The sequence below is a fragment of the Mesoplodon mirus genome (assembly GCF_964341445.2).
Source record: "Mesoplodon mirus genome assembly, chromosome: 12".
Taxonomy (NCBI): Eukaryota; Metazoa; Chordata; class Mammalia; order Artiodactyla; family Ziphiidae; genus Mesoplodon; species Mesoplodon mirus.
Window position 1 is genome coordinate 64,365,915 of NC_138988.1, and position 12,501 is coordinate 64,378,415.

General features: G+C 36.7%; 1 protein-coding gene across 6 annotated transcripts in view; it reads left to right on the forward strand.

Moving 5' to 3' along the window:
• HMGCLL1 (3-hydroxy-3-methylglutaryl-CoA lyase like 1) overlaps positions 1-12,501 on the forward strand; it is a gene marked incomplete at both ends in the record, with an annotated part of 136,397 nt that overhangs the window by 65,484 nt on the left and 58,412 nt on the right. For 5 of the 6 annotated variants that reach the window (XM_082638909.1, XM_082638911.1, XM_082638910.1 and 2 more), the window contains one exon: positions 9,102-9,165. The exons of the other annotated variant lie outside the window; for it this stretch is intronic. In XM_082638909.1, coding sequence (XP_082495035.1) covers positions 9,102-9,165 — 64 coding nt within the window. The remainder of the gene's footprint in view (positions 1-9,101; positions 9,166-12,501) is intronic. 6 annotated transcript variants of the gene reach the window in all.

Genomic DNA, 12,501 nt, shown 5'->3' on the forward strand with positions numbered 1-12,501 from the left:
TATTGTAGTTATACTGTAGACAGATGTATGTTTTCCAGCACAGACTTCCTTCCTTTGGAGCACAAGCCCTCAATTTTCTGAAACACTAGTCATTTTTAGAACTACGCCTTCAGATGGATGGATATGAGTTCACTATTTGTGCAGTTGAAAATTATCTTCTCTCCCAAACTTTTACAGAGTTTAAATTAGATTTTATTTTCACTGGCAATGTAGATGGTAGGTACTCATTATTAAAAGTCATAGGCCATTGGTACTCATTTAAGGGAAAGAGCCATGCTCAACTAGTTGAACCTGAAGTAGATGCTCCAGCCAGTGTTACTATGGCAACAGCTGCGTCAACATGGATCATCACCCAGAAAATGTATATCGCCAGCTGCTGTCAGATTTAAAGGCCATGAGGCAGGACACATTTTATAAAGGCTCACTAAAGCCATTTAAGCTTCTATAAAAACAATAAAGTTTCATATGTTCTAAATAGCAGCTTTTATTAAAATTATGAAGGCTATTGTTTGTTTCCTCCCCTCCCGGAAACACACACATACATATGCCTATGTACACGTTTTTATACATGCTCTGAACTTTATGTAACATATGGGACGCATTGGGGAAAGACATGGTGCCAGATCGTTGACATAAAATGCAGAGTCAGCTAACTACTGCTGCACATACATTGTATGTTAGTGAGCAATGAAATGTCTACATTTTGGACTTCATTCTTTAATGTGTATTTCACATATGTTTAAAAAATATAGGTTATTTTTCTCTTATCTGTTTAATTTTTAAAGCATTAAAAAGACAGAGAAAAATAGAAGCCTGTTATAAATTTAATCACTTTCTTTTTATCAATGGCATTTATTGAAAGAATTATCTCTTGGTTTGTCAAAATCTGTTTAAAATTGAAATCCCTCTGATATGAAGTAGTGTTCTCATCTATCATATAAGGCATTCAGGTTTTTTTTTTAAATTTTATTTTATTTATTTTTTTATACAGCAAGTCCTTATTAGTCATCAATTTTATACACATCAGTGTATACATGTCAATCTCAATTCCCCAATTCAGGCATTCAGGTTTTATTCCTTTTTGTTTGAAGTGAGTATCAGCTTCTCTTTAATGATGTCACAAGAATCACATGCTCACTCTTCTTGTGAAAATATTAATTTAGAAAGGAAACTATCTCTAAGGTGCCTTATTCATTTCATTATTAGATGCTTATAAACATGTTATAAATTCACAAAGTCAGCAGGTGTGCATATAAAAGCAATGTGCTTTTACATGATTACATCTTAGGCCTCTTCTATAAAGTGGCCTAGAATGATCTGATCCATGATTAACTTCCTGAAAGTCTGAGCCTACTGAAAGTTGAAGGAAGTCAACTGATAACATTTTTAGGAGCCAAACAAAATTATTCACCCACTGTTAAAAAAAATACAAATTGCAAAAATATTTCACTGTGAACTGTCAATGCTGAATTTATTCTCAAATTCCCAGAAAAAGTAGACATACAAAATAATGAGAAGGAAGAATAAAAAGCAAATTACTGATTAAACTAATATAGATAGCCATAGAAAACTTTTAGGTATGGAAAAACAAAGACAGTTTTAAGATGCGATAATGTTTTGCAATATGATTAATATTGCAATGTGATTAATATTGATAGGTATTTTGGAGGAGACAAGGAATCAGGTTTTCATAGAACCATAATGAGTCTAAGGTGCATATTTTATATAGCTCTTCACCTACTGTCACCTTCATCACCTACTTTCTTCTTATACAAAACCAATGAAAACCCAATCAGCTTTTAAATGCTTCTGAATAAAATTTTATCATTTATATCAGTGACCAATTTCTTCGAGGAAAGACCCTCAATGTTAGGAAATTCTTCCTGTGCTTAGTTATTTTTGACTGGTTGCCTAACTCTATATAATTTCTAGCCTTTAAAATGGCAACCATTTCTAACAGCTGTGAAGTCAGGGCTCAGTGTTCTTTCTCAAAATGGTCAGCTTTCACTGGATTTCCCTTGGAGAGAGAATTTGTAACTCAACACGTTTCTTCAAGAATTTGCAGCCTACTTGTTTGTTAGCCAAACCATCTAGGTCATGTGAACATGTATTTTCTATCCTTCCCCAGCCTCATGCAAAATGTCATTATGGATCCTGATCCTGAAATAGCAGCCTTATTGAGTAAGATAATGAGCCTCCTTGTTTAGGGCTTAGTGTTTTACATACACAGTGACTGGCAGACAGTGTTTCTCATTGATGAAGCAAATGTGTTCCATCAGGTAATCTATCCCAGTGGAATTCACTTGCATATATGGCACCATCTTCCTATAAGTGGACAGCTTATTGGTCAAAGTTTCTTTCCAATTTCTACTGTTAAACTGAGACCTTTGCATTGATGTGGAAGAGCAATTCAAATCATCATCTACCAAAATATGGCACATGAAACTCTAACAGTGAGACATCTGTTAAAGCTATTTTCTTTTGTACATATGTTTTGTTTGAGTTCTACTTAGTTTAGCCTAACATATTATTCTGTCACGGCTGTCTGCCAGATAACACATACCCAGCTACAGTTAATATGTGTAAGTTGTGTTTGTGAAGTTACATCTAAATAGCCTTCATGTACAGCTTTTGAGCAAGAATGTGTTTTGTTATTTCTTGTGAAATTTGCATTTTAGAGCAAAAGGAGAATTTTAGCAGAATTGCTTTTTGAGACCAAGGGAAGGTCATTATTTCTTATATCATCCACAGAGATAAGTGCATGATAGGCTCTCAACTTTATTTATAAGTGGCTTGTTAATAGTGGAATACCATTTTATATTGTTTATAGGTTGATATATTCTTCACGGGTACATCAAACTTGTTTCTATATTTAAATGTCTTAATTACCTTTAATTGACATTACATGTCATCTCATCTCATCACTCTTGGCATTGTTTTTCTCTTCTGAGGATAGGAGTGGTTGACTCTTTACACTCCAAGTGTTTGTGATATTTATTCAAGACTTTTACTCAGTCTTTTTGTTCCTTTATGCCAGGATGATTTGAGGAACATGGGCTAATTGTGGGAAGGTAGACCTGTGTAAGGCCTAACTGTAGGTTATTTTTCATGATTCAGTTCTGCTAGGTAAAGTTGTTAAAAACTTGAATGCTTCTGTTTTATCTTTTATCATGATTTTGCAGAATATTGATAAATGGCCTCAGCAAGCACAAATAAAAATAAAACAACTCACATTTCTATCCAGAGTTTATTGTAATTTTAGTACAATTGGCTTTAATATAGTTGGTGATTCCTGTATTACCCTGTCATCCTATGTAATGTTGAAAACATGGTTCCAAGTCTGAACTCCCAAATATGTGCTGTCATCTCTGACTACAGAATTTAGAATGTTAAGAACCTGAATCTGGCTATACCTTGATTGTAAAGATTAGGAATTTCATAGGAAATTATTCAGAAGGTTAAACTGACATCTTTACTAACATATTTTTGCATTAAGTCACTCAAGAAATATTGTTTTATATAGTGTGCTCTCTTGTGATGCTATGTGTAATAATGAAAATAAAAAAGAAGCCTAACTTCGAAGAGTTCCCAGCAGACTGGGGATGTAATATGTATAGAGATAATTATTATATGGTCAAAAAAGCCAAGTACTTTAAGAGACATGCAGATAAATCCTATGAAAGTTCAAATTAAGACTGCATTAAATTTCTCTGGAGTTATTTGTAGAAGCCTTCATGGAGGTGTCAATAATGTGAAATCATTAAAAATGGGTAAAAATATGGAAACATAATCAGAAATGATGGCCTCCTCAGGCAGGGTAGGAAATCTACAAAGAGCAAAGGCATAGTGAAGAGAAATCGCCAGAAATGTTTGGATAAGAGGAAGAAGTTTATATTTACTGTATAAGAGCTTTTGAGGCCGTGAAATACAAAAGAGGTAGAAAGATGAGGCCTCACAAATTGCTGAATTTGAATATCAAGTTTATTCAGTAGACAATGGCAAGCCATTAAGGATTTTCAGAGTGTAAAAATATGCTCTAGGAATATTATTTTGGCAACAGATATTGGAGTGCAAATGAGGGAGTGGTGTGAGACTAGAGGCAAGGAGGGCACTTAGGTGACATCTGTGACCATCCTGGGGAGGGGCTTGGGTACTGTTCTGTCCATGTGGTCTGACGCTGGCAGAGCTCATATGCTCTAGAGCCTGGAGGGAAGAACCAGCCAATGCTGGTTAATGAACGTGTTCTCAAAGCTGACCTTCAAGTGATTTAGTGGCTGAAAATGACTGTATCTTTTTTTTTTTAATGGCAAATGTGGGGTAAACAGGAATGAGCATCATTTTGGATATATTGAGCTTCATATGCCATGTGAATGTGTCAAGCAATCAATTTGTAATGTTCATAAGAATATTGGGAATTTGTTCCTGGAATTATCTGTGTAATAGTGAGAGAGAGAGAGACTATAGGGGACTGAGCTGATACAGAGACTCCCTTTTCTGTTCCCATTACAGACACATAAATATAACAACTTGTAAAACATATAGCCAAGCTCAGAAAAGAAAAGAAAGTCCTCAGATTTCATCAAAGAAAGTGTGGTAAGGATGCAGGCTGATGCCACTAACACATGGGGTTATCTATTCCAGATATAATCCCTGGTGGCTTGGAAATGAGATTTTAAAATCTATATGGGAAAAGATAGATGTTCTGCTAAGACTGGATTTGGAACTGAGTGTTCTTGGAGCATGGAAGCACTTCCTTGCCAGTGCAAAGTCACTAAAATATGTGCCAGTGTTATGGGTTGTGGATTTATGACATATGAGTATTGTGGAAACCCAAACTGAGAAGTGAAGGTAGGCATTTGCCTGGGAACTGGTAGAGTCTGCAAGGCAAGAGAAAAAGGAAATTAGATATCCTTTATAGGAACATTAAAATAACTCAGGACTGTCACTTCAGGAACTTCTACAGAAACTGAAATCACCATGAAAAGGCACTAATGGTAAAAATTACAGGCCACATAAGGAAACAAAATATCCTAAGAAAAATAAGCAGAAGAAAAAGAAAAAGCAGGAGAATTTTCACTGAAAAGAAAGACATAGAATAATTTGAAAAGGATATTGTAAATTAATGCTTGACCTATTTATAAAGGCAAAGGAAGAACATAATAAAAGAACAAGTCTTTATGGAAAAAAAGAATGAAGATTTAAGGAAAAGAAATGGAAATGAAAAATACATGTGCTAAATAAAAACAATAATTGCATTGAACAGCAGATTACAGTTGAAGAGAGGATTAATGGTCTGGAAGTAGAATTTGAGGAAACTGCAGTCATGAAACACAGAAAGATAATAGAAATTTTGAAAGTGAAATTAAGAGAGAATGCCTAATAGAATTCCCAGAAGGAGAAAACAGGGAAAATAGATATTTTGATGAACTAGTACTTTGATGATTTTCTAGAATAGAACAAAAGCATTAATGTTAATATTGAAGAAGTATAACAAGTCCTAACATACTCATTATAAAATGTAGAGTATTAGGTATAAACAGATAATCCTAAAACAGTAGAGAAAAAATTACTATAAAAATAAAGGAATTATCATTAGACAGAAAAATTCTCATCAGCAAAAATTGAGATGAGAAATAGTGAAATAATATATTCAAAATGGCAAAAAAAACCCCACCTTGTCAACCTAGAGTTCCATACCTAACCAAACTATTATACATTGATACAAGTGAAATAAAGCCATTTGTTGACAAAGTAGTCTTCAAAAGTCTACCCTTGCTGAAAAAAATTACTAAAGGCCGTAGTCCAATAAAATGGACATTGAACAAGAAGGAAGGAATGAAAAGAAAAAAGAAATGGAGAGGTTGCAGGTCAGGGCTTCAGCCGAGTAGAAACTATTTGGAATAGGTCTATAAGAAATCAACCACCAGCCAATTAAAGATGGATAAATGTAGTGAATACTGTGGGTCCAATCAAAGATAGATGCTGTGGGGTAGCAGTGAGGAAATCCCTGAGATTAGATACTCTCACTGCTGTGTAACATCACTTTTACATAAGGGTGTCAATCCAACAATCCAGGTGAGGAAGTATTGCTAATAGTTGAGTGGTTTTCAATTTTGGCAGCTTAATGGAACTTTGAAAATTATTTTAAAATAATTAATGGTTAGATTCTATTCCCTGAGTTTCTGATTTAATTGATTTGGAGTGTGTCCTACCCACCAGTGTCTGTTTTGTTTTTTAAGCTCCCTAGGTGATTCTGTACACCCAAGATTGAGAAGCATTGTAATAGATTGTCAGAGAAGATCAGAGGTCTAGAAACTGACTTCTGCCACCAGTCAAAGCAGACGTGGTAGCCTATTTTCATCATGAGGGAGACCATTTCACACTCACAAAAATTCCTCACTTTTTACAAGTGGTTGGCAAGCTTTCTGTGTAAAGAGCCAGATAGTAATATTTTAGGTTTTGTGAGTCAGATGGTCTTTGATGCAACTACTATTCTGCTGCTATAATGCAAAATATCCATGGAATATATGTAAACAGATGGGCATGTCTTTGTTCCAATAAAATTTTTATTTGCAAAAGAGCCATGAGCAGGATTTGGTCTCTGGGACTTAGCTTGCCAACCTCTGCTTTCGAGTGTTAAAGTACAGTTAATGAACACAGTTAAGAACCATTGCATTCACTTTGCAGAAAGTAGCCACACATGTGAATAGGTTAAAGAAGGGTGGAGAAGAACATATGAAGATAACATGCAATGGAGAATGAAGACCATGCCAACCATAGACCAGGGAAGGACTCAGAGGGAAAACTCTAGTGAATTAAAATGCAAATGGAGAGAGTTAGGGTCATGGCATAAAGGGGTAGCTATAGCCAGGCTGTTACTTTTCAGTTAAGAGAATGCTAGAGAGGTTTGTTTGTTTTTTATTGTCTTATATTTGTTGGGGTTTTTTGCTTGTTTTTTTTTTTTTTTTTTTTTTTTGCATTTAGAGGGATTGCATGTAAATGAATAGCTTGGACTTTCTTTTTTTTTTTTTTTTTCTTTTTGCGGTATGCGGGCCTCTCACTGCTGTGGCCTCTCCCGTTGCGGGCGGAGCACAGGCTCCGGACGCGCAGGCCCAGCGGCCATGGCTCACGGGCCCAGCCGCTCCGCGGCATATGGGATCCTCCCAGACCGGGGCACGAACCCGTATCCCCTGCATCGGCAGGCGGACTCTCAACCACTGCGCCACCAGGGAGGCCCTGGACTTTCTTTTTAATCACATCTAGATAATTGGGGTTCAGAATAAATGTACTTCTCTTTTCAACACATTATCATCATTGTACATGAATTGATAAATAGCTAGTGGGAAGCAGCCGCATAGCACAGGGAGATCAGCTCGGTGCTTTGTGACCAATTAGAGGGGTGGGATAGGGAGGGTGGGAGGGAGGGAGATGCAAAAGGGAAGAGATATGGAAACATATGTATATGTATAACTGATTTACTTTGTTATAAAGCAGAAACTAACACCATTGTAAAGCAATTATACTCCAATAAAGATGTTAAAAAAGAAAATCCTTTTTCATCCCTTGCCACCTTCTCCAGTACTATGTTCACATAAGAACAGTTTCTTTTCTGCATATCTTGAGTAAATTTATACAAATTATTTGAATATTAAGCTTAAATTATAGTGATTGAAAGAGCAGAGAGATGAGTTTCCTGTCCAGCATAGGCTTTCAAATTTTACTTGACTTCATCTTCTTTTTGTCCTCATAACTGCTTGCCTGGCTTATGAAACTGCTTAGTTATTTTAATTCCAAAACCCAATTTTTATTCACATTTTAATACTTTCAAAATTTGGTTATATCTTTAGGATCAATGAATATGTATTGAATTATTGAATCTATATTTCATGTTTTTACCCCAAAACCTGTTGTGAAATTAGTGTAGCTTCCAATTGACCGCATTTTTTTAAATTGAGGTATAGTTGATTTATAATGTTGTGTTAATTTCTGCTGTACAGCCAAGTGATTCAGTTACACATATATATACATTCAATCAAGGAAACATGGGATCATCTTTGCTCATGTTTTTGCCTCCATCTTTCCTTTGGCACCCACTTCCAGAATTTATGAAGAATTGCATTTCTGGAAAACAAACCTGATCTTGTCATACAAATGTCTCAAAATAATTTTCAGGGATCTCAAAGTTTCAGCTCCATGGCACAGTATTCAAGGGCTTGCTATCTAAAGCCTTTCATATTCTGGCCCAAAGAACTGGGTTTCCAGCCTTCTTCCCCACAACCCCTCTCATGTGAATTGCTTCATTCCTGATGATCAGACACATGGTGCATTATTTTAATACAAGTGTTGTAAAATCTCTGAGAAAACTTTAATAAAATGGGATTGGTGTTGAGCTGAAAATAGCTAAAAGAGGCTTTTTCTAAAGTTTCATACTTTAAGATGGAAATGTATCATCATCCTTGCAAGAAAAGCTTGACTTTTTATATTAAATTGTTGAAGAAGCTTATGGAATATCTTTATTTGGAGCCTTTTAAACATAGACTAGACACTCTTCTGTTGGGGATGATTTTTAGGTACACCCATGAGAGATAAACAAGGTGAACTTTGAGGTTGTGTTCAGTTCTGGGAGTTTGGGGGTGATTAATGACTGTATCTACGTGAGGCCAAAACATCCAGATGGAAATTAAGAGAGAAATTCAGTTTGTCATCTACATGCTTTCTATATGATTCCAGAGACCTGGATATTTAACAGTTTAATGTATATACTTATTGAAATAAAACAATATATTTCACTGGTATTTTCTGCTTTGAATGTTCATGTATTGCTATAGTTTAAGCAACCTCACGAGATAAACACTTGTCTTATTCCCATCTGCCATCAAATAACATATATCAAATTGTAATTATTAGAAAAATTAAAATGTGAGTTAAATTGAAAGTGTTCCCAATTGTTTTTGTTTGGTCTGAGAACAATAATGAAGGAATAGAGTAAAATAAATTTTCTTGATGACTCTTTGGCTATTTCTTCATTTTTATAAAATGGAAATTAGGAAATGGCTTATCCACCAGATGCATATTTATATGGTTCTGTATTTTAAATTTAGGTATGTATCCTGTGCCCTGGGCTGTCCATATGAAGGAAACATCACACCGCAGAAAGTAACAGAAGTAAGATATACACCTGGTTTTCTGGTTCATGGTAAAATGATGTGTATTATTTTTAAAAGTGGGCTCTTTTTCCTAATGTTTATTGCATTTGCACAACTAGACCAAGGAGAGCCATGGACTGGGAGGCATTTATTTGATCACTTAGCTAATAGTTTTATTTTAACGCTAAAGACTTAGATAGTGCCTATCACTGTCCAGAGTTAACATTTGATTCTTATCATATGGCTGTCCAAAGTTTGCGGGAATAAAAACACCTGATTTGTTTTTATGTGAATAGAACATATTGAGCAACCTTTCTACTTTCTATCTGAATTCTGGGGCAGTTTTTGCACATACACTCAAACTGCCTTGGTTGCTCAAGTAATGTCCCTTTGTTGTCTCCTGCGTATTTTGGCATTTGTATCAGAGTACATACTGCTTCCGTGTTTTTGTTCCTTTGAGATTCTATAGCTCTTTCTGCTGAGATTCAAGTTGCTATTATTCCAGAGCAATTTTACAGCAATTGATTATAGTCATTAAGGATCTACTTATTGAAGTTCATTTTCTACTTCCTGTTCCTTTTTCTTAATTGATACCAATGAATACAAAATGCTTGTCTTTGAAATTATATTAGACTCAGAAACTCATTTGTATATGAAATAGCATATTCTTGTGCACTTCTGTTAAGGTTAATTTTTATAAGTTTAGGAATGTGGTGCTGAAGCAGTGAAGATGGGATTGTTAGAATATAGAACTTTAGACAGGATAAACTTTCAGTTTGGTTAAAGCCATTCCTGTTTTGTGTATTCATTTGAACCGCAGATGTTTCCAGTGAGAGATATACCATCATCTATTAATTAAGCAAGACAATTGCCCACAGAGGCAGATATATCAATACTATAAAATAATGAAACTTAAATATTTAAAAAAATTTATTGAAGTGTAGTTGATTTACAATGTTGCATTTAATTTCTGCTATATAGCAAAGTTACTCAGTTATACATATGTATTCTTTTTCATGTTCTTTTCCATTATGGTTTATCACAGGATATTGAATATAGTTCCCTGTGCTATACAGTAGGACCTTGTTGTTTATCCATCCTATGTATAATAGTTTGCATCTTTATGAAGCTGAAATTTTGCAGTCCTTCGCTGGCACGGGGCCCTTCTAAGTCTCTGTTATTAATTTGTATTCACAACTATATATCCTTTTTTAAAAAATCAGTTTACTGTTTTTATTTTTTTAAATTTTTATTTATTTATTTGTTTGTTTGTTTGTTTATTTATTTATTTATTTTTTGCTGTGTTGGGTCTTTGTTCCTTCACACGGGCTTTCTGTAGTTGCAGCGAGCGGGGGCTATTTTTCGTTGTGGTGCATGGGCTTCTGATTGCAGTGGCTTCTCTTGTTGTAGAGCATGGGCTCTAGGTGCGTGGGCTTCAGTAGCTGCAGCACGCAGCTTCAGTAGTTGTGGCTCACGGGCTCTAGAGCGCAGGCTCAGTAGTTGTGGTGCACGGGCTTAGCTGCTCCATGACATGTGGGATCTTCCCAGACCAGGGCTCGAACCCGTGTCCCCTGAATTGGCAGGCGGATTCTTAACCACTGTGCCCCCAGGGAAGTCCCTATATATTCTTTTCTTAAAGAACATTTCCAAAATAGTATAACTTCAGACTCTACAAAACCTGAATCCAACTCTGCCTGTACACCCACCCCTTGCTTTTCTTCCTTCTGGCTTGTGCCACCTCTGGACAGACCACACACTGTCTCAGGCTCTGCATTCCTGCTCCATAATATCCAGGGTGTTGCTGAAGAGAATCCTGGAACAGGCAGATTGGAAGCGTTAGGAATTCATGACCAGTGACCTTACCTGGTCTTCTGTTCCACACTACCCTGTGTGGAACAACTCCCTGTCTCCTTTCCAAAATGACTCTTGCAGACTGTGTTCCCTCTGTTGAAGCCTCTAGTCCTTCCTGTCGCTTACTCCCCTGTACATGCGACTGCAGAGCCCTTCCCACTGATACTCGAACATGTTCAAGCCTCTTCCATGTGAAAACTTCCTTAAGTCAGCATCCCTGGCTAGTTGTCGATGATCTATCTCCATCCTTCCACATCTACACTTCTTCAAAGGGCTGCCTGCAGCAGTGGTGCCCATCTACCCTTGTGCCATCAACTCTCCATCAGGCTCCAAAATGACATCTAGACCGTTCACTCCACTGAAATCCCTCTTTGTTAAGATCACTACTGAGCACCTGGGTCAAGAAGTGTGAGATCCTATTCAGTCCTTGTCTTGACTTCTCAGCAGAATTGGGAGCTAGTGACCATCCCCTCCTTCTGGCCACTCTTGTAGCCCTTGGATTGCCTTGACCCCACACTTAGGATTCTCCTCCAGCCACTTGGATGGAAGCCTCATTCTTCTCTATGTGGCCATTAAGAAATTCCAACATTTAATAGGCAGTTTTGAGGTGATTAATCGCTCTATCTATGTGAGGCCAAAAACATACAGATGGAAATGAAGAGAGAAATTCAGTTAGTCATCTACATGCTTTCTATATGATTCCAAAGACCTGTATATTTAACAGTTGAATGTATGTACCTTTTTAAATAAAGGAGAAGAAAGAGGAGAATCAGCATTATGCTTTTTTTATCCAAGTTTCCATCCAATAATTGTCTCCTACTTGGACTAGGTAGCTCTTCTGAGTTCCCTTCAAACTATTTTTGATGTTGTATTGATACTGCCTTTCTGAAACATAAATTCCATTATGTCACCACTACTCCACATTCAGTCAAGGCTTTCTACTGCTCTTATGATAGACTCCTCAACCAAAATCCTAAACCCGGTCAGTTTGCAAGGCTGTGTGTACTCTTTGTATGCTCTGCCGCGGGCCTTCCTCCCCAGGTTTATGGAGCCCCATCCCCCCTTAGTTTTTGCTTTCTTGTCACATCTGTCCTTGGCATCTGACCTTCCTTCCTTTTTTTTTTTCCTTTGGCCACACCCTGTGGCATGTGGGATTCTAGTTCCCCAACCAGGGATTTAACCCACAACCCCCTGCAGTGGAAGTGCAGAACCTCAACCACTGGACCACCAGGGAATTCCCATGACCTTCCTTCCTACTTGGAATCCCCTTAGTATTTGATATTTCAGCTGCCTGAAATTCCACCTGAATGTTCTTCTCACACCCTTCCTCTGCAACCTCTTCGACAAGTTGATGCTGACTTGATCTCAGGCTGTCATTGAGGCCCTTCCTGCTTGACAGATCTAGGTCAATTTCCTTTGCTACATGCTCTTAGAATCCTGTTTCTTTGTTCCAAAATTATTATGTTAGCTGTGTTTACACATTCCTGAGTGGAATTGATTAGCG